Genomic DNA, 20,478 nt, shown 5'->3' with positions numbered 1-20,478 from the left:
AATAACAACCACAAAGAAACACCATTGCACACTCAGTAGAATGACCAGAATTTTTTTCTTTTTGATGTGGACCGTTTTTAAAGTCTTTATTGAACTTGTTACAACATTGCTTCTGTTTTATGCTTTGGTTTTTTGACTGCGAGGCATGTGGGATCTTATCTCCCCGACCAGGGATCAAACCCGCACCCCCTACATTGGAAGGCGAAGTCTTAACCACAGGACCACCAGGGAAGTCCCGCATGGCCAGAATTTAAAAACAGACAATACCAAGCGCTGCTGAGGATGTGGTGCAACCAGAACTCCCACACCCTGCAGTGGGATGTAAACGCGCAGCCCGAAAACGTCCTGGCAACTCTGGAGGAAGTTAAACCTACCCTGACCGCACCGCTCAGCGTCCCTGCTCTGTATAACCCCAGGGAAAATGGATTTCCTTCACACAGAACCTCGAATGCAGACTTGATGGCAGCTCTGCTCTTGCTCTCCCAAAGCCAGAAGCAACTCCGAGGGCCTTCAGGTGGCGATTGGCTCAAGCCGGTGCCTGGTGCCGGGAGTCCCCCTGGCAGAGAGGGGGTGCTGAATTTCCGGCGCCCTCTGCCTCATGACAGAGGCCAGACCTGAAGGCTGTGGCTGCTTTATTCCATATATGTGACGTGCAGGGGAAGAGCCCGAGCTCCCCAGGGCTGGGCCACGGGAGGGCTGGAAGGAAGAGGGGCCCCGGGGTCTGTCGGGGGTGGAACTGTTCTGTAGCCTGAAAGCGGTGGTGCCCACAGGGCTGTCTGTGTAAACACCGGCAGAGATGCACAGTGAAAGGGCGCATTTGCCTGTATTTCTTTAAACAGTGGGAGAAAGAGGCAAACGCTGCCGCAGTGTCCACGGCCCCTCCAGGCCGGGTGGTTGGCGCGGGACCCCACTAGGGACCTAGCCGCGACACGCCCCGGTCCCTGGGCTCACCGCCCCTCCCGCGCCCCGCGCGACCGGCCCTGCACCGTGGGACCTCCTCAGGCCGCCCGGCTCCACCACCCGTCTCTTCTCTGCAGGGGCCCGCGCGACAGCCCCGCCCGTGACAGTCCCCTCCCGTGACGACGGCCCCGCCTGTGACAACCCCGCCGCTCAAGGGTGCGGGTTGGGGGCGCGGGCGGGCGGGGCCTCGGCGCCCTCCCCTTTCTCTCCAGGGCGGGGCGCGGGGAAGGGGGCGGTGGGGTGGAGGCGGGGCCGCAGTCACCTCCCACCAGCACCGCGGCTCGCCGCCGCGCCCCCGGCCCTCCCTCCCTCCCTCCCTCCCTCCTCCCCCCCTCCCCCTCCCTCCCTCCCCGCCGCGCGCCCCCGCACCGCCACCCTCGCGGCCACGCGCCCTCTCCCGCCTTCTGCTCCCTGCCCCCACCCCGCGCGCGTCCCCGCCGCGCCCCCTCCCCGCGCCTCCCCTCCGCGCGCGCCCGCCCGGCCGTCAGAGGCGAGCGCTCCGGCGCGGACGCGGGGCGGGGAGGAGGCGCGGCGGCCGTTGCGGGCCGGCCCGCGGGGCTGAGGCCGAGCCGAACCGAGCCGAGCCGGGCCGGTGCACGGCCCGCGCCCACCATGCGGCGGCTGCGGCGCCTGGCGCACCTGGTGCTCTTCTGCCCCTTCTCCAAGGGCCTGCAGGTAGGCGCGCCCCCGCCCCGGCCCCGGCCGGCGCCCGCCCCCGCCCCGCCCGCTGTGGGGCCCGGGCCTCGGCGGGGGCGCGCGGCGTCCAGCCTGGGGCCCGGGGCGGGTTCGGGACTCAAGGCCGACGAGCGCTGCGGTGCGTGGCTCCCGGGGAGGCTGGGGGCAGGGAGGGGACTGGGGACTGGGCTGAGGGCTGTCCATGCGGTGAGCGGAGCGGCAGGGCCCCGCGGATGCTGCAGGGTGGCCCCCCTGCCTCTGGGGCTGCAGGAGGCCCCACCCCGCCGCGGGCTGGACCTGCTCCCGCAGGCCCAGAAGCCACAGCAAGTCCGCTCCGCTTCCCTCTACTTAAAAGACCAGGTTTGTTTTTCTGTGATGGAAAACTTGGGGCCCATAGGACCACCCTAAGGACTACCCTCCCCCCGGGCCATCCCCCAGCCAGCCCGAGATTAGGAGCGTGCCCTGACCCCACAGTGACCTTGGGCGAATCACTGTCCCTCTCAAGACCCTGCCATCTGCAGGGGAGGCCCAGGCTGCCTCGGGTGCCAGCTGTCAGGACCCCTGTCACCTCTGCTTTGGGTGATCTGAGCCAGGCCCACATCAGAGTCTCAAATCATCCAGGCCACACCTACGACCTCAGTGCCCTCCAGGACCCCAGCCCCTGGGCGGAAGGAGACAGCCCTGATCAGAGCCCAGGCCACCGTGTTCCCCTCTGTGGAGAAGGGTGGGAGCCAGGTAACCCGTGCTTGTCTGTGCCAGAAGCCCTTCCTGCCCGCCTGGGGCCTTGGGTTCATGGCGGTCCCCACCCCACGCTGGGCAAGGTGAGAGCTGAGGGTCTGTGTCCACCCCCAGGCTGGGAGGCAGGGGGTGCAGCAGCCCCCGTCCTGCGGAAGAGGCCTTGATGGGGCTGCCGCAGGGGAGGCCAGAGCCGCGGGTCCCGGACCCTGGGTGTCAGGCCTCTGAGCTCAGCCCGGGAACGGCAGATGGGCATGGACAGGAGAGGGGTTCTGGGGGGTTCCCAGTGGTTTGAGCCTAGGACCCCCGTTAATGTCAGGACACACCCTGAGCCTCAGTTTCCCTGCCTGTGAAGCACACTCCTGGGTTGGTAGTGAGGGTTGGAGGTCGTGGCGCATGTGGGTCACTGGCCCCAAGGCTGCCGATCGCTGTGCTGTTACTGTCCCCCGAGTGACCCCCCCAAGCGGCTCCACGAGGAGCCGGGCAGGCCACGGTGGGGGAGCAGCTGCACAGGACCCCCTGAGGAGCAGCGCACTCCCTGTCCCAGGGGCTCACTCGCCCAGGGGTGACAGGACCCACGAGAGCCAGGGCGGGGACTACTTCTGGAGGAGGTGCCCGCCTGAGATGAGGGCCCGGGGGTCGGTCACAGCTAGGCAAGTGCGGACGGTGTCCTGGGAGCTGGGCCGCCACCTGAAGGCCCGAGCCAGAGGGCGTCTGGCGGGACACTGGGCAGTGTCCAGGGTGGGCCCGCAGTCAGTCTGGGAAGCCTGGGTCCAGCCCAGGGCAGCCCCTGGGTCCAGTGCAGGCTACAGCCTGCCCTCGTCCTGGCCATCCCCCCAGGACTGCCAGCGCTGGCCCCCCAGAGGCCCTGCCCACCTCCACCTCGGGGCGTGGGTCACCAGCGGCTGGAAGTCCTCTGACCTCATCCTTCCAGACAACACCCCCAGCTCCCCGGCCCCCCACCCACTGTCCCTGTGCTTTCCTGTTTTTCCCTTTGAACAAAACTGGCGGAAACAGATGCAGTGGCAGGGACTAGTGGGCCTGAGACCCGACCCGCTCACTCGGCCCCAGGGCCACCCCTGGCCTCTGAGGCTCCGAGCCTGCCCCTGGAGCTCTCAGAGGCCCTCCTGCTGCGGCACCTCCGCGTGAGTCGGTGCTAGGGAAGCAGGAGGTGAGGACCCCGCCTCTCCTGGAAGAACCGTAAAAATGAGCACATATGCCTGGGCTGGGCCTGCAGGGCCCTGCCCTGTCCTCAGTGGGGACCCGTTGGCCCCTTTCTCGGCCCCAGCCCCCAGGTGACTAGGACCCAGGACTAACCAGGACTGGAGCCGCTCCCTGGCCCGCGGGTGGTAGGGTGCGTGACAGTGCTGGCAGTGGTTCCCCTCTAGGGCAGGCTGGCCTGAAGCCCCAGGCCCTCCTGCCCTCCTGGGCCCTGGGCCCGGCCCTGTTCTCGGGGGCTCAGCTGCCTGGTCGAGGTGTCTGAGCTCGTGCGTGGGTCAGCACGTGGTAACCCCATCCCACCAGCTGGCCGCCCCTGGACAGCAGCCAGTGAGGCCTGTGATTTACCGGGGGGGGGGGGGGGAAGGAAGTTGATGCCCCTGCAATCCCGGCTTGGGGGCTGCATGGGAGACAGCGCCCCCAGCTCCTGCAGGGCTCTGGGACTCTCCCACCCTGAGATTCTACCTGTCAGCTGGCGAAACGTGGCAGAGGGGCTGAGCCCTCCATAGCAGCAGTTCCCGGCCCAGCCCCGACTTCCGGGACAGAGCCTGTGGCAGCAGGGCCGGGGCTGCATGTCCTGGTTATCTGTTCTTTATCGTGGTAAATTACACATCACATAAATTGAGCATCTTAACCCTTTTTAAGTGCACGGTTCAGGGACATTAAGCACATTCACATTGTTGTGCGGCCGTCACCATCAGTCGTCTCTAGAACCCGTCTCATCATCTTCCCAAACAAACTCCATCCCCTTTAGACACTCCCCATCCTCCCCAGCCCCTGGCCCCCAGCCCTTCCTGTCTCTGTGGATCTGACTCGAGGCCCTCGCGTGGGTGGAATCACAGGATCTGTCTCGTGTCTGGCTCATTTCACTGGACATGATGTCCTCCTGTCCTAGGGGCTCACTCGCCCATGGGCGACAGGACCCACAGGGGCCAGGGCAGGGACTGCTGTAGCCTGGGTCGGGATTTCTCTGCCTTTTCGTGGCTGTATAATATTCTGTCGTGTGGACGGACCACACTTGGTTTATCTACTCCTCTGTCAATGGACAAGCGGGCTGTATCCACCCTTTGGCTTCTGTGATCGTGGGTGGGTGAGGCCGTGTCTCTTAAAGGCTCACAGGGTGACCGTGCCTCCAGCCCCGCGGCCCCTGCTGGCCCGGGTCCAGCCCGAAATCTCCACCACCCAGGGGGACAGTGCGCGGGGGTGTGGGTGCTCTTCCAGCCTGACCTTGTGCAGAGGTTACATGTCACTATGAGATGCGGGCAGGACAGGAGGGAAAATTGTTCGGAATCTCTTTATTCAGCAAAATAATGAGCGTCTACCCCAGATCTCCCTCATTTTGGAATTTATTTTTACCTGCCCGTGAGATTTAAAGGTCTGGGAGACACCAGGCCCCGGCCCCACCCACAGTGAGTAGGTGGAGGGGGAGGGAGACGTTGGGCTGGGCAGGTGCTGGCCCCCGGAGGGAGGGGCACCCCTCGGGAAGGCTGGGGTCTGGGACGTGGGGTCAGCACCCCAAATGCGGCGCTCCCTCATGGCCCCCTCCCCCGCAGGGCCGGCTCCCGGGCCTCAGGGTCAAGTACGTCTTCCTGGTCTGGCTGGGCGTCTTCGCGGGCAGCTGGCTGGCCTACGTTCACTACTCGTCCTACGCTGAGCTCTGCCGCGGGCATATCTGCCAGGTGGTCATCGTAAGTGTCACCTCGGGCCAGGCCTGTGGGCTCCTGGGCCAGCGCTCCTGCCGTGGCAGCTTAGAGACGTGGCTCAGAGGCGCCGGCTCAGTGGGTTTTAAGACACATCTGACCGTGCCGACTGCAGAGCTGCCCCTGGCGGGCCACGGGGGAGGCCAGAGAGGAATGCGGAGGCCAAGGGCAGCTGCGCAGATGCGGGCGGCTGGGGACGGGCAGATGGACAGAGCCAGATGTAGAGGTGTCCATGAGGGAGACATTTTAGCCCAGACGGGGACAGGCAGGCACTGGTGGCCTTGAGGGCCCCTCCTGGAGCCAGGAGTCCAGCAAAGGAGGCTGCGGGGCATGGTCTTCGGGGCCTCAGACGGGCGACAGCGCTGAGTCGCCACCGTGGCGTCTACGGCAAGGCCGTGCACGTGCATGTGAGGGCGCGAGCCTGCGTGCGCTTGTCCACGCCAGCGCTTGTGCACCCACGAGCGTGCACACAGGGTGGCTTACTGCTCCTGCTGATGCAGTGACTGGCTGGAGGGCGGGGTGAGGCCGGCCGAAGGGGCCTTGGCAAACCTCAGACTCTGATCCCCCACCCCCACCCCCGGCCGCCCCGCCTGGCCTCCCCGGGCAGGTTGGAGCCCTTGGCGAGCCGACCAGGGTCCTGAGGCCTCCATGCCACTTGGGGACAGACCTGCCCTGCCCCAGCAGAGCTCCTGGGGTCTCGAAGGGGGAGCCTTGCCTCGCACCGGCCAGGGGCCTGGAGTTTCTCCTCCTCTGCAGGTTGAGAGCACTCCTCTTGGGGGGCTGTGTGGCGCCCCGGAAGGGCTCAGCAGGCCTGTTCTGGGCAAGGTCCCAGGGGGGCCACACTTGGGAAAGCCCAGAGGTGGCGGTGGGAGCGGCACGGGGCTCCAGAGCGGGAGAGCCCGTGCGTGGGGACTTGTACAGGGCCCACTGATGGTTGGCTCAGGCCTCCTGGGGGCGGGGCTGCCACCAGGCACCGAGGTTGCAGTCCCAGCTCAGAGGAGAAGGCCTCGGGCCTCCCGGCCATTCTCAGGCAAGCTCATTTATTCCAGAAAGGCTCACTGGGGGCCTCCAGGGGCCTGGCCCGAGCTGGGTGCTGGACACATGGCTCTGCCTTCACAGTCAGGGGCGGGGGGGAGCTGGGGAGACCCAGGGGCAGGCGTGTGCGGGGATGGAGCCCGGCCTCTGGGCGCGGGCGGGAAAAGGCCCTGCTCTGGGGACCCCTCGGGCCAGGGAGCGGGGCGGGAGGTCTGGGATGAGCCCGGGCCGCCTGGTGCTGGCAGGGGGTGGAGGGGCCTTTGCGGGCAGCAAGACCTGGAAGGTGGCATGCGATGGGGTCTGGCCAGTGGCCTGCAGGGAGCAGACTGCTCAGGGCTGGCGGGTGTTTTCTGAGTACCTCCTGTGTGCCCGCAGCAGCGCCCCAACATGCAGAGGACTGAGGGGCCCTGGGGGAGCAGAGGAGGCGCCCGCCCCTCCCAGCCAGAGGAACTGCAGCTTCCGTTTTCCCAGAGTGCCCTGGCTGCTGGGCCCAGCTCTCCTGAGGCCTGTCCCTGGGGCCATGGGGACACCCTCTCCTTTCCAGGGGAGACCTGCCCGCCTCATGGGGGTATCAGCCGTCTCCAAGATATTCCACAGCTTGTCCAAGGCCACCCAGTGTGTGTGTGGGGAAGGCAGGACCAGGGGCCGCGGACCTGGTGCCCATGGACCTCTGGGTGCTCGGCCGGGTCCCCACCAGTAAACAGGCTGGGAGGGGAGATGTCTGATGGGTCGCAGGAGCCCTGAGGCTGATGGACACACTGCCCACCTCAGCTTCCGTGGAAGCCCCTCCCCACACTGGTGGGCAGTGTGGCTGACAGGTCCCCTCCCCCGCCCTGCCCCAGCCCTGCCGCCCAGGCTCCCTGGCAGACCCCCCCACAAGGGCCCTGTGGCCCTGGGGCTTTTCGCGGGTCAGAACAGACCCCCGTGGTGGAGGGCCTCCCTCCAACGTGGCAGAATGACAGCGTGTGGTCTCTTCGTTTTCCTCTGGCTGAACGGCTGTCGTGGCCTCCCTGGTCCCCATAGGTGAGTCCAGGGCCTCTGGCGCCTCCCGCCCCTCAGCACTGTCTCTGCACCTCCCTTCCCTCTCCTTCCTCCAGGCCCTCTCCACCAAGGGCCTGGGCACCATGGCTACGTGATGCGCATCCAGGAATTCACCCCCCCACTCGATCCAGACGCCACGACTCCCCCCCACCCCCCGCAGGGACGGGCCTGACTCCATCCCCTCCGGCCTCACCTGCTCAGGTCAGCCCAGACCCCCAGGACTCAGGGGGCTGCAAGGCCTCATCTAGAGCCGAGAAGGGGCCAGTGGGGGCGGCAGCTACTCCAGAGCCCGACCTAATCACTGCAGAAAGCTTCTCCCTGTGCATCTGGCTAAAGAAGGGGCCGGAGGGCGGGCAGCACAAGCCCCCGCCTCCCCAGGCCACTCCCTGCCTCTTCCTCTCCGCAGTGTGACCAGTACCGCAAGGGCATCATCTCAGGCTCCATCTGCCAGGACCTGTGCCATCTGCACCAGGTGGAGTGGAGGACCTGCCTCTCCTCTGTCCCGGGCCAGCAGGTAAGCCCAGCAGGCTGGGGCCAGGGTCAGCCCCAGGGCTCCGACGCCCTCGGTGCAGCCAGAGGGGGACATCTGCACGGAGGGTCCCTGTGGTCCTGTGCAGGTGTACAGCGGGCTCTGGCAGGGCAAGGAGGTGACCATCAAGTGTGGCATCGAGGAGGGCCTGGACTCGAAGGCGGGGGCAGACGCGGCCCCCCGGCGGGAGCTGGTCCTCTTTGACAAGCCCACCCGCGGCACCTCGATTAAGGAGTTTCAGGAGATGACCCTCAGCTTTCTCAAGGTCAGTTGGCCCTCCTGGGGGCCAGTCAAGTTCATGCCCAGGGACGTGTGACAGGGCAGGAGGCAGGCTGGGTGGAGGCCACGCGGGCCAGCCAGGTGCCTGGCTACGCCCCCAGCTCCAAGGAGACCCTCCCTCAGGGAGCAGCCAGAGGCTTGAGGCCCCGCCCCAGGGGCATCTTCGGGGAGAGCGGGAGGGGCAGATGAGCAGTGAGGGGGCCCCAGGCTCCGCAGCTGGGCTTCCAGGAGTGGCGAGGGGGCCTTGCAGGTCCCTGGCTGTCTCCTCCATCCTGTCGGCTGGAGGCGGGGCTCCCCCTGCCTGGCGGACATGCGGGGTCCGGAGCGCAGACTGCTGGCCGACGCCCTGCCCTCCTCTCTCCTGCCCCCAAACCGCAGGCAAACCTGGGAGACCTGCCCTCTCTGCCCGCGCTGGCCGGACAGGTCCTGCTCATGGCCGACTTCAACAAGGACCACAGGGTGTCCCTGGCCGAGGCCAAGTCAGTGTGGGCCCTGCTGCAGCGGAACGAGTTCTTGCTGCTGCTGTCCCTGCAGGAGAAGGAGCACGCCTCCCGGCTGCTGGGCTACTGCGGGGACCTGTACCTCACCGAGGGGGTCCCGCACAGCTCCTGGCCCGGGGCCGTGCTCCCGCCCCTGCTGCGCCCGCTGCTGCCACCCGCCCTGCACGGCGCCCTGCAGCAGTGGCTGGGGCCCGCGTGGCCCTGGCGCGCCAAGATTGCCATCGGCCTGCTGGAGTTCGTGGAGGAGCTGTTCCACGGCGCCTATGGAACCTTCTACATGTGCGAGACCACGCTAGCCAACGTGGGCTACACAGCCAAGTACGACTTCAGGATGGCTGACCTGCAGCAGGTGGCACCCGAGGCCACCGTGCGCCGCTTCCTGCGGGGCCGCCACTGCGAGCACAGCTCGGACTGCACCTACGGGCGCGACTGCAGGGCGCCCTGCGACACGCTCCTGCGGCAGTGCAAGGGCGACCTGGTGCAGCCCAACCTGGCCAAGGTGTGCGAGCTGCTGCAGGACTACCTGCTGCCCGGCGCCCCCGCCGGCCTGCGCGCCGCGCTGGGCAAGCAGCTGCGCACATGCACCACGCTGAGCGGGCTGGCCAGCCAGGTGGAGGCGCACCATTCGCTGGTGCTCAGCCACCTCAAGACCCTGCTCTGGAAGGAGATCTCCAACACCAAGTACACCTGACGGCCAGCCGGGCGCTCCCGCCCTGCCCCGAGAACCACTCCTGCCCTTGGCCCTCTCCCCCCTTCCCCCACCGAAGGACGGGGCTGCTCCAGTGTCGACCCTATGGGTCTCCAGAGCTCAGGCAGCCGTGGGGCAGGACACCCACCACCCCCAGGGTTTTCTAGGCTCCCAGACGCGACTGTGCAGCTGGAACGGGTGAGGCTGGGAGGAGAGGGAAGGACCTAGAGCCCGAGCCCCGAGGGCTGGCCAAGGGACCTGCCGAGACCAAGGTTTTGTTACTTTGGAGAACATGCGTGTAAATAAATGGATTTTCCGTGAGCACCCGAGTCCCCTCAGCCCACTCCAGACCCCAGCCTGGACGGTCTGCTGGAGGGCAGCCACATCCTGGCTGTTGGTTGGCTGGGGTTATGACTGGAGCCAAGGGCAAGGGCGCTGCCAGCTGAGCCCCCAGCCCGGATCCGGTGTGGTTCCAATGGGGATGGGAGGGTAGGCCGACAGAATTTTTCTCCGGTAAGGACCTTCTACACCAACTTCTCCCTGTACTGCTTCCTGCACAGAACAGTGCGGCCCAGCCCATGAAGGCTGCTCCACTGATGCCTACGAGCCACTAGGTGTAACATCCACTGCCCGGGAGAAAGCCAAGGTCCCCTGTTCCCTCCTGCCCCTGAAACAGGAAGCTGTGAGCCCAGGAGCCCGACCCTCCCACACCCTCAACTCCTGCTGGGCCCTCAGCTGATAAGACAGAGAAACGCAAGTCAAGACAGTTTATTCAAGACCCATTTATTCTCTGGTTCTGCCCACAAGGAGACACCCTCCTGGAAAAGGGGCTGAATCCTTCCGTTCCCTTTAACAGCTCGTGCTGAAGACACGTGTTCCGAGGTTTTAACTATGAGATCCACATTCTTAAAGCACCAGTTCTTAAACCTCATCTAGATTTCTCCCCTTGGATGGGGGGAGATGACCCAACACAGCGAAGAACGGCTCAGGACTGTGGGCTCTGCTCACCCAGGAGACCGTGCAGCTCCCCTGACCAGCGGGCTGGAGCCAGGATTAGGGCCCCGAGACGAGGGGCGCCTGCTGGGCTGCCGCCCCCGCCCCCGCGTCCCGTCCTCTTCACTAGGCTGGCCGTCACCTTGTTTCCCTGGAGTCTGGGGATTCCAGGTCTCTGCTCACAGTTCTGTATCGCGCCTGCTGCCTTGGCACCGCTGAGCCACACCAAGGGGGAAAAGCACACCGACGTTCCACACACAAGCTATTTTATTAAGCCCGCAGGTTCCTTTCCATCAGAGGACATTCGCAAGGCCGTGACTTCCCCCGGCTCCCCACTGCCCTTGCGGCAGACTGGACGCGCACGGCCCCCGTGCCGAGTCGCGCACACCCCTCCTGGCTCCACTCTCCTGGAGAACTGAGGGCGGTGCCCTGGGCTCTTCCGGCCGGATCTGCAGACAGAAAACAGAGATGACCCACTCGCCACGCCTCCCAGCGCTGGGTGGGCTGGACCCCAGTCGAGCCTCCTTAGCAGAGCACCTGGCTTCCGGAACACAAGGACACAGCTGCTTAAGCCTCTTCAGCCTCTCCTGCCAGACACGCCAAGCCCTGCTCCCCTCTCCTTCTGACCATTCCACCCAGTTTCCAGGGGAATTCAGCCAGGGAGGTTCTACCAAGTAGGATGGGAGAGGAAACCCAGCTGCCGCCGGGCTCAAAGGTGGACCTACCGGATGTACCGCCACCTGCCACCCTCTCTGCAAGTCGGCTTGCTTCCGGCAGTTACACCGTCACCCCAACCCGACTCCAGTCGACAAGCCACAGCACACGACACGAGGAAGTGGGCAAAAACCCTGGTAGCTGCTTAGTAGCAGCCGAAAGCTCAAGATTCTCAAAAACACAACAAAATAAAGAGCACACTTCCGAAGTGTGGATGAAGAACCAACCAGACACGTGCTGTGCAGGCCGCCCCCGCCCACCCTACGGTCCCTCCCAAGGGCACCGGCGCTGGCTGAGACTGGGGCACGCCAGCTCTGGAGGAAGCCAGCTATCCCGTCGTGAGGAGCCTCGGGCATGCCATCTTGGAAATGCTTCTTTCTGGCCCGATCAAGCCTTCAGATGCTGCAGCCAGAGCCACCCGGCCAGGCCGCCCTGAGCCACAGGCCTGGCCATCTGCTGCCAACACGCTAACGGGGGAGGTGGCTGAGGTCAGGCCACTGTCCTGCCTCACCACCAGTTCTGCCCACTGTGGCCTTCACTGTCAGCTACTTGGACATTCTCACCTCTCCTCAAAGCACACCCACAATTGATACCATGTGCTTGTATTAAAGGGTCCAAAAGTTCTGTCAGACCCCCAGCCAGGCACCCCGCTCCCAACTTACCTGTCCTGAAGCCAGTCCTAGAGTGACAGGAGCCACACCTGCAGGTCTGTCCCACTGACCAGCCGCAGAGGACCAAGCTGGGCCCACGGACCTGAGAAACGGAATCCAGTCCGTGAACCCCTCCCAAATTATCTTCTACAGCCTTGGCCCCATCAGCATTTGGGACCCTGTAGCTCTACTGTGGGGCCGTCCCGGGCACCACAGGACATGCAGCCACAGCCCTGGACCCCACCAGCTAGATGCCAACAGCACCCCGTCCCTTTCCTGCCCTGCGAGCTGCCGCGTGCCCTGGGGGGGACCAACCGCCCCTAGTCGAAGAGCTGCTAGCCTACAGCCTCTGTCCAACCCTCCAACTTAAACATTTCGGGAAACAGCAAAACGCACTCCACCTGCAAGGAGACCACGACACCCCTGGCCTGGAGGATCATTCTTTATAGGGTTACGGTCGGCCTGTCGAGGGGCTCCACAAAGTGGCCCGACTTCTGCCTCACCAACAGGACAAAGGCCAGGAGCGAACCTCTGGCCTTCCTTCCAGAGTGACTCGTCTCAAGGTCCTCAGAGTACGAGCGCTCGTGGACCGGTGGCTCTGGGCCCCCCGCATCCCCACCTAGGGTCCTACTCTGAACATGGCCTGGAAGCCCCACAGGACCTTGATACCCCCTCAGCGGCCCTCAGCCAGGGATGCAGGTCAAACCTGCCCAAGGATTCCTAAAAACTCCTCGCCAGGCAGACCAACAGAACATTCATTTCCAGTAAGGAGACTCTCCTGGTCAATCCCATTGCCCCAAAGCTTGCCATATGCCTGTACACATATCTCATTTAATTCTCACAACGAGCTTCATTTTATAAAGGAAAAGAACATCAAAGTCTTCAAGGGCCTGCGCACAGCTCCCACTGCAAGCGCACGTGGAAACAAGGTGCTCCCTCCTGCAGCTTCTGGTGATGTCCGGCTACAAACCATTCTTAGCGCCCACTGTTCTGAGCACTGAGCGTAGAAATAGCCGCTTCCTCTCCGCCCCGATGTCACAGGTGCAGCAGGGCTGCCGCACCCGTGGTGCCAGCAAGTCCGGCATCTGCAGGGCAGTGTCCCGCCCGCCCAGCAGGCCTCCAGGAGCTCAGAAAAGCACCGTCTGGACCGTGTCGGCTGGTCACCTTGCCTAGGTTCACAGGCCAACAGCCGCTGTCCTTCCTGTGCTGAACAACAAAAGTGGTCGGCCCAGAATCAGCGCAGGAAAAGTTGGCTGCCGTTATTACTGCTGCCAGTACTTAAAACTAGTGGAGGCTGGGCTTCCCTGGTGGTGCAGTGGTTAAGAACCCGCCTGCCGATGCACGGGACACGGGTTCGAGGCCTGGTCCGGGAAGATCCCACATGCTGCGGAGCAACTGAGCCCGTGAGCCACAACTACTGAGCCTGCGCTCTAGAGCCCACGAGCCACAACTATTGAAGCCCGAGCGCTTAGAGGCCGTGGCTCCAGTGAAGAGGAGCCCCCGCTCGCCGCACCTAGAGAAAGCCCACGTGCAGCGACGAAGACCCAACGCAGCCAAAAATAAATAAAATAAACAAATTCACATACAAAAAAGTAGTGATAGCTGCTACTAACACATGAACCCTTCACCTTTCCACCATCACCTTTCAGACCCGCAATGGGCAGCCCGAGGCAAAAATTGAAAAGGGCTGCCTATGCTGGCACCTGGCAATAGGCTGGTGTTTGATGAACCCAGGGGACCGTAGTGCAGCCAGGAGGACCCTCGTCAGAAATCTCTGCACCCTCTCCCAGGGAGCCACTAGTGAGGTCCTAGATAGATCAACGGATCAAAGTACACTATACAAAGCAACACAGGAAACAGTCCTCTAGAATTCAGAAAAACCTCACGTAAGGCAGCACAGCCGGCCTTCGGAATTGTCTCTGTAACGTTTAAACCTGGCAACTTTATTTCTAGAGTTTCTGGCTGCACAACCCACTATAAAATTTCTTTTAAGAGAGAGTAACTACCCGTGGATCCACCTAAATAAGTCATATTATTCCAGATCGTTAGGTGGTGTTATCGAGCTCACGCTAGAAAGGAAAATTTTAGTGCCACCCTTTTTTAATCCAATGTGACAAATCTTCAGCAAGTCAGCCTTACCGAAACCCACTCACCTTTCCCGCTCATCACTGCACCAGCGGGTCACTCCTACCTGCTGCCGTCACACACCTGGCAACCTCGTGTTCCAGGGCCAGCCAAGAACTAGGAGGAAATGAAAGTGCTTTTACACGACAGGCTTCAGGCTGCCAGTAGACACACCCCCAGTCAGCACAGTCAAGTGTCAGACTATCAATCATCCACACGTCCACGGGCCAGGACGCTGGGCACAGTCAGGCCTCTCTTCTCTCCGCCACCTAACGACACAGATGTGGCACAGCAGCCACACCTGCAACGCCTCTAGGGGCAGCGCCTACAGAAGATTAAATAACTCAAGTTTTTATTCCCTGACCACAGGGATGCCCTGGCCCCGTGCTTAGAATGTAACAAAAAAAGCATTCAACTAGCCCAAAAATTATTCTTCAGCGCAAACCTGTCCCAGCACACGTGTCAACTCACCTGAGACCCCAGCAGGCCCCTAGTTCCCAGCAGACAAACTCCCTAGAGAAAAAAAAAAACCCACGCTTTATAACAACCTTACAAGTCCACAAAAAGGCCCTTCACCCAGGCTTTATTTTGCTGCATTTGATCTCCAGGCCTACACGTGTCTGCACACCAAACCCAGGTACCCTCCGTGTTTTACTCCCTGTTTAATTTGGGGGTGTGTGGAAATTGGAGGTTACAGTACAGTAGTGCAGACCGCAGGTGATCGAGGGACCAGGCTATGAATGCAGCCACCCCTTCCACAAGGAGGCCACCGCATTCACACCCACTGTGCTGCACACACACACTATAATTCGGAAATCGCCTCACTCTTAGCGCTCAGTAAGCAGTGACACCCAGTCCGTTTAAAGACAAAACAACAGATGGCCAGGAGTATAACGTGACTCCCTCAAGGTCGCAAGCAGGGAAAGCAGTGGCGCTGAAGGCGGGAGGGGGCAATTTCCGAATGAAATGTCCCGACTCACCCACTAAACTACTGCTGCCTATAGCCGTGTTCTCGAGGCTTCAGAGCCGGGAAGGTGCGGAAAGCATAGCAATCCGCGGCGCCCCCAGCCCCGGCCCCACGATGCTACGCGGAGGCGCCGGAACCTCGCCGCACCCACCCCCGCCAACACAAGGGACCTCTGCGCCCGCCTATCCCGCGGACCCGGGCGCACATTCGACCATCGCGACCCACGATGGAGACGCGGGGGTCGGGCTTCGGCCGGCGGCAGGCGCTGGGGCGGGCGGGGACCCGGGCGCGGGTCCGGAACCCCACCATCCCCGTATCCCGGAAAGGCCGCGCGACCGCGCGCCGCGCCTTTTATAGCGCGGACGGCGGCCCGCGAGGCCCAACCCGCGCCCACCCCGAGTTCGCCGCAGTCGCAGCGCCCTCTAGCGGACCCTCCAGGCTGCACCGCGCACGTGGCGCCTCCGTACCTCGGCCGAGCTCCCCGGCCGGGCCTCCTGCGCTCACCTGTCGCGTCCACGGGCCCTTCCCGAGCCAGCGCCTCCCAGCTGTCAGGAAGTCCCGCCTTCCCGCCCGCAAGTACGGCCCGGACCGGTGGCCGGCGGGACAGCACGAGGCAGCTTCTGCGAAGCGCTTAGAACAGAGCCAGGCACAGAGGCGCTTGATCACGTCTCCCGTAGTTACTACCGCGACCCCACGAGCGTCCCTGCAGCTGGGGCAACCTCTTTGTTCCCTGCAGAAGGGCCTCCCGCTTTCTGGGGAGCCTCGGCTGAGCTGCTCTCCCTGCCGCTCTCCCTCCCCTGGAGCCCCTGCACCTCAGGCTGGGTCTGAGGCCCTGCTAAAGCTTCGCGTCTCCTACAGCGTAGGGAGCTCTGCCTTCGCTCTCTCAGGAGGGGTCTCCTGGGTCCCACCTCTGACACGGGGTAGGGGCTGCCAGGGGGCGCCGGGGAGCGACACTTTGCCCCCTTTGACAGAGAGACCTCTGAAGTGGGGTCAGGAAGGACCCGCCGTGAATTCATTAGTCCTCTGAGATTTCTCGCACGCTAACAAGTTATTGCTGACTTGGGCTGCTCCCCAGTGTAAGGCAACAATCCTACAGGATTCTCTGTGGTTAGCAGCACCTGTCCTCGGGGCAGAGTGGGGAGGCCCAGACCTGCCCCTCTGGGCAGCCCCTCTGGCCCCTTAGCCAAGAGCATTCCCAGCAGCACCCTGTCCCTGGGCAGGTGGGGTGCCCTCCCCTTGAAGTACAGTGCAGACAGAAGGAGCAATGGGGCGCGGTTTTGCAGGCACAGGCTGAGCTGGTTTGGGGAAGGAAGGACCCGTCCCTTCCCACCCACCCAACAGCCTGGAGGAAGCTAAGTCCCAGCCAGAGGGAGCAGCTGGCAAGCCAGAGACCCAATTCTCCAAGAACAAGAAGTCTCCAACACTGGAGAGGGACTTCCCCGCCCCTCTCACAGCATCCCTCGGCCACCCCCGGATCGACTGCTCCACTGCCCCGGCCCTGGCGCGGGCCGTCACGCTCCGGTCCCCGAGGCAGGTGGTGATGACGCAGTTGGTCACACTGTTGAAGTGAGTGACAGTGGCACAACGGTGAAAGCCAGGTGCTCCCTGCCCTTCTTGTCCCTCTGGGACCAGATGGAGCCCAGGCAGTGGTAGGGCACCGCTTTCTTGAACAGCTCCTGGGGGCAGGGGGAGGGGCTTCCGGCCCTGCCGCACTGCAGCTCAACACCCACAGTCCTCCCCAGGCCCAGGCAGGGTCACTGGTCGGAGCTGGAGCTCTGGAAGCTGGGGACGTAGGGGGCGACCATCTTTGCTCCCGGCCTAACCTCAGCCTCTGGGGACTGCGCCCTGTGTGTCCAGCACAAACCTTGTCTCATACGCTTACGCCCTCCCCCCACACAGCCCCGCCTCTGCCGCCCTCCCAGGGGTCTCAGCCCCAGAGTGTGAACCCCTGCTTTCCCAAACAAGGCTCAGAGTGGTCAAGGAGATCTCAGACGTTGGAAACTGTGACCAACGTTAAAATCATGTTTGCATTCGACCGGGACTCTCCACTTCCAGGGATCTGTTATAAACAAAGATGTGTGGACGCGGACGTTCCCTTCAGCACAGTGATGCGGGGGGGAAAATAGGAAATGGACCCAACATGCACAGTAGGGGCTCTTCGGAAGCTGTGATTCGGGGCCCCAGGAAATGCAAAAGAGGAGGAGGATGGACTGAGCAGTGTCCGCCAGGGGAAACCGGGCTCTGGAAGAGCACATGCCCCAGAATCCTCCCTGCCTGATTCCCGCAAAGGCACAGGCATACACAGAGGGGGAGGGCGGGAAATGGGGCACCACCTGCTAGAGTGGGAGGACTTTGTTCTTTAGTTAATTCTTAAATCCTTTAGAATTCATTATTTTACATTTATTGTCCTTGGAGTAAAAACCTTTAAAAGATAAAAATGAAATAATGTACTTTATTCCATAGATGAGTGCTAGATAACATACAACCCTCCAGGTCCTCCTGTCCTGTCTCACCTCGGCCTGTGGGTGGGCCGCCCCACGACGGCTCCCAGCGTCCCTGCCTCTGCCACACATGCCTGTGTCATCCCTCCCCTGAGAGTGGATGGGCTTTGGGACTGGGTTCAAATGAATAGAATTGGGCAAAAGGGATGGGCAGTTGTTTCCAAGACTGGTTTATGAAAAGTCTGTGACTTTCTGCCTGGTTCCCTCCCTCCTGTGTTCATTCTCTCTCCCTGTCTCTGTCTCTCTGTCTCTGGCCCAATGTTCTAGTGAAGCAAGATCAGGTATTAACGAGCTGCCCTAAGAGGCTCCAGTGCAAAGAACCGACACTGGGTCCCGGCCCACAGACAGGAAAGACCCGAGCCCCCGTCCAAACTGAATCCCGCCAATAACCCGAGAATGATCTCAGAGACAGACCCCACCCTGACTGAGCCTCAGCTGAGACCACAGCCCAGCCTCCTGGGGGGCCTCGGGGCAGAGGCTCCCAGCTGAGCTGAGCCTGCCTCCTGGTCACAGACACCGAGAGGGTCAGTGTTTGTCCTTGTAAGCGCTACGTTAGGGGATGCTGTCGCATGGCACAGACACTGGGACGTCCTTCCGGCCCCGGGTCTGGCCCTGCCTCCCCCATCCCCCCACCTCCTCTCCTCCCAGCTCTCTCCAGCCACACTGGCTCCTGTCGCCTGCTTTCCGGCCAGAGTCTCTTCTGCCTCCGAGTCTCTGCATCTTTTGGCTCCCCCCCCCCCCCCCCCCCCCAGCTCACTGTCACGGAGTGTGCAGGGCTGGCTGCTCTTGTTTTTCTGGTCCTGGCATCAATGTCACCAAGGAGCCTTTTAGACCCCCGGGGGCTCCTGGCCCTCCTTCCAGGGCCCTGACTCATTCCCTAGAGCACTTGCTCTTCTCTCCCACGTGGATTTGCTTTCCTGCTCTTGTCCATCTGCCCCTCCAGGCTGTGAGCTCCTGCAGGGCAGGGACCATCTGTCATGTCAGCACCGCCCCCAGGGCTAACAGGGCCCCTGCTCAGGGTGAGTGCAGGGGGGACGGTAGCTGAATGATCTATAGAGGGTCTCAGAGCCCCCTCCCGCCTCTGAGCAGCTCCCACTGTGGGCCTGGAGGCTAACAATAAAAGGTGCCTGTTGGGTCCGCGGCAGGGGGACGCCCAGAATGACCCCGGGTGTCCCTTCCCTGCTCCAGTTTCTCCATCCGGTAGAGTGCGCACAGCCTGCCCCCTGGTGGTCATCCCTGGAACTGCAGCCCCAGGCAGGAGACCAGAAAACTAACCACAGAACTTGTTGGGGGTCCTCAAGGCAGTGGTTCCACCAGGGCCGAGGGGGCAAACGAGCAGGACCTGCCGGCTCCTGGGGGATGAGAGGGACCTCAGAGCCTCTCTTGTTCCCCTCCTTCCCTCTACTGTCCTGGTGTCCAGTTCACTCCGGAGGCCTCCTCATCCCAACCAGGGCAGTGACTCCACCCACTTCCAAATGCGGACCCCCAGGCGCCAATAAGGAGGGTCTTGTCCCTGGTCCCCGACGAGTGGTCCAGTCTCTGCCACCTTCTGCACCCCAGGTCCCCTGTCCCTCAAGTCTGTCCCCTGCTCAGAAGGGCCTCGGGGGGTAGAAAGCATTTTCCAAGGACTCAGAGCAGAGTGGGTCAGGGATGGAGAACCAAGGCCCGCAGACTCCTCTGCAAGCTTATGGACCCTAGGGATCACCCCGTCTGTGCACCCACTTTACAGAGAAGTAGGCTGAGGCCTCCTCTCCTGTAGCCCCGCCACAGTAGGGGTAGGTCTCATCCTAGTGCCCGGTGCCCAGAGTGGTGGACACAGGGCCCCGGACCCTGGGGACCCCCTGCCATCAGCCTGGCATCTCTCCCCTCCCCGTGCTATGGGACCAGGCATGTTGCTAGGGGGTCAATATGCCTGCCCCATGGCAGAGCTGCCCCCAACCTCCTTCTCAACCCTCTCACCTCCCCCATATGCACTCCCCTCTGACCCCCAGCAGGGCAGTCAGTGTGTGAGTGTGTGTGTGAGTGTGTGTGTGTGTGTGTGCACACCTGTGCCCTTGTGGGGAGGCCCAGAGGGATGGGCTCCGCATGGGAAGGGTGGGCAGGGGTCCTCCAGGATCTGAGGGACTCTCATCTCAGAGTAAACCCCATGGGAGGGTTGAGGCTGGCGGGGGGTCAAATCTAGGACACGGCTGTTAAAATGCAGACAGGCAACAAAACTCAATCCCGGCGCCGCAGCGAGACACGTCCTCAGGGTACAGACCAAATCAAGCCTGGGGTGCGATGTTTTTGTTGGACCTCTGGAAGAATTAAGTTGCCAGGGAGGTCCTCGAGGCTGAGAGCCCCCAAATTCTAGTCCTCAAACCTGGAGAAAGAGGCACGTTTCCTAAAGGACCCTGGGGTGGCCCTGGGCACCTGGAGTACATTGGAATCAAATGTACAGAAAACCCTCCAAGTGTCAGAAGCCCCGCGTGGCTGAGATGGGGGTACGGCTGCCGCGGGGCGACTTCTCCAGTCAGGAGACGGGCTGAGCGCCTTGCACACATGGCGCGTGTCCCGACGCCTCCTTCAGATGTGACCGGAGCAAGTGAACATGTGAAAGGGAAGCGTCTCAGAGGACAGAGACAAGAGGACAGCACACTGCAGTCGCAGAGCCAGTGCTTCAGGGACACCCACCCCCAGAGGGGGCCGCCCCGCTCCTCTCCGGGAGCTCCCAGGCCGTCATCCGCCCTTGGTCCACTGGGGATGCTGACCCCTGGGCTGGGGCCACTTCTCGTTTAGCTGGAAGGTGTGTGATGTAGCGGAGCCCCTGCAGGACGCAGACCACAAGGGTCCACTTTCCAGCACCCCGGTTACAGGAGACTCGGGGGACCTGAGACGCAAGGTGGGACGAAGACCCCTGACGTGAGCTGTTGTGGCTGCGAGTGAGGACCAGGCAGTGAGTCAGAGGATGAGGCAAAGTGACGCTGTGCCCGTTCTGAGCCTTCAAAGGGCCCCTGTTCCTTCTTCACGGCCACGAGACAAGCGCCACAGCTGAAGCACAAGCGGAGCAGAGCCGGCCCAGATCAACCCACCTCCCGCCGACACAAAACTGTCAGAACAAATGCAGCCGAGCTCCACAGCCGAGCCCAGCCTACATCAGCCAATCCCAAGCTGAGGCCAGCCTACATCA

The 20,478-nt window shown here is 62.9% G+C and overlaps 1 protein-coding gene, 1 long non-coding RNA gene and 2 other non-coding genes across 7 annotated transcripts; 1 reads left to right on the top strand and 3 right to left on the bottom strand.

Moving 5' to 3' along the window:
* Nucleotides 1-1,349: 1,349 nt before the first annotated feature.
* On the top strand, nt 1,350-9,678 carry DIPK1B (divergent protein kinase domain 1B). 3 transcript variants are annotated; one of them, XM_027104257.1, is made up of 5 exons: nt 1,350-1,635; nt 5,142-5,276; nt 7,771-7,878; nt 8,003-8,158; nt 8,551-9,678. In XM_027104257.1, exons 1-5 carry the CDS (start codon nt 1,573-1,575, stop codon nt 9,361-9,363), a joined length of 1,275 nt encoding a protein of 424 aa, XP_026960058.1. In that variant the 5' UTR covers nt 1,350-1,572; the 3' UTR covers nt 9,364-9,678. The 3 variants fall into 3 exon arrangements, with proteins under 3 accessions (XP_026960058.1, XP_026960057.1, XP_026960059.1); XM_027104256.1 differs by having other exon boundaries at nt 1,352-1,635; nt 7,982-8,158; XM_027104258.1 differs by lacking the exon at nt 5,142-5,276 and having other exon boundaries at nt 1,353-1,635; nt 7,982-8,158.
* Nucleotides 9,679-10,602: 924 nt separating this feature from the next.
* LOC113619482 (uncharacterized) lies at nt 10,603-15,130 on the bottom strand. 2 transcript variants are annotated; one of them, XR_003432388.1, is made up of 5 exons: nt 14,822-15,130; nt 14,313-14,354; nt 13,871-13,958; nt 11,730-11,820; nt 10,603-10,802 (listed from the first exon to the last, which is right to left on the bottom strand). It is a non-coding gene; the product is annotated as an uncharacterized LOC113619482 (long non-coding RNA). The 2 variants fall into 2 exon arrangements; XR_003432387.1 differs by lacking the exons at nt 10,603-10,802; nt 11,730-11,820 and adding an exon at nt 12,882-12,923 and having other exon boundaries at nt 14,822-15,125.
* Nucleotides 12,670-12,803, bottom strand: LOC113620309 (small nucleolar RNA SNORA43). Its single transcript, XR_003432752.1, has one exon. It is a non-coding gene; the product is annotated as a small nucleolar RNA SNORA43 (small nucleolar RNA).
* Nucleotides 14,034-14,164, bottom strand: LOC113620259 (small nucleolar RNA SNORA17). Its single transcript, XR_003432707.1, has one exon. It is a non-coding gene; the product is annotated as a small nucleolar RNA SNORA17 (small nucleolar RNA).
* Nucleotides 15,131-20,478: the final 5,348 nt, after the last annotated feature.

The sequence above is a fragment of the Aethalodelphis obliquidens genome, unplaced genomic scaffold (assembly GCF_003676395.1).
Source record: "Aethalodelphis obliquidens isolate GAN/ISIS:26980383/991018 unplaced genomic scaffold, ASM367639v1 scaffold7, whole genome shotgun sequence".
Classification (NCBI taxonomy): domain Eukaryota; kingdom Metazoa; phylum Chordata; class Mammalia; order Artiodactyla; family Delphinidae; genus Aethalodelphis; species Aethalodelphis obliquidens.
This window is presented reverse-complemented; position numbering and strand designations above follow the sequence as displayed.

Bases quoted from the DNA above. Each gene is read 5' to 3' on its own strand.
- DIPK1B (XM_027104256.1), top strand. From the start codon at position 1,573: ATGCGGCGGCTGCGGCGCCTGGCGCACCTGGTGCTCTTCTGCCCCTTC. The intron at 7,879-7,981 runs GTAAGCCCAGCA...GGTCCTGTGCAG, and splicing joins CCTCTGTCCCGGGCCAGCAG to GTGTACAGCGGGCTCTGGCA. The intron at 8,159-8,550 runs GTCAGTTGGCCC...CCCAAACCGCAG, and splicing joins TGACCCTCAGCTTTCTCAAG to GCAAACCTGGGAGACCTGCC.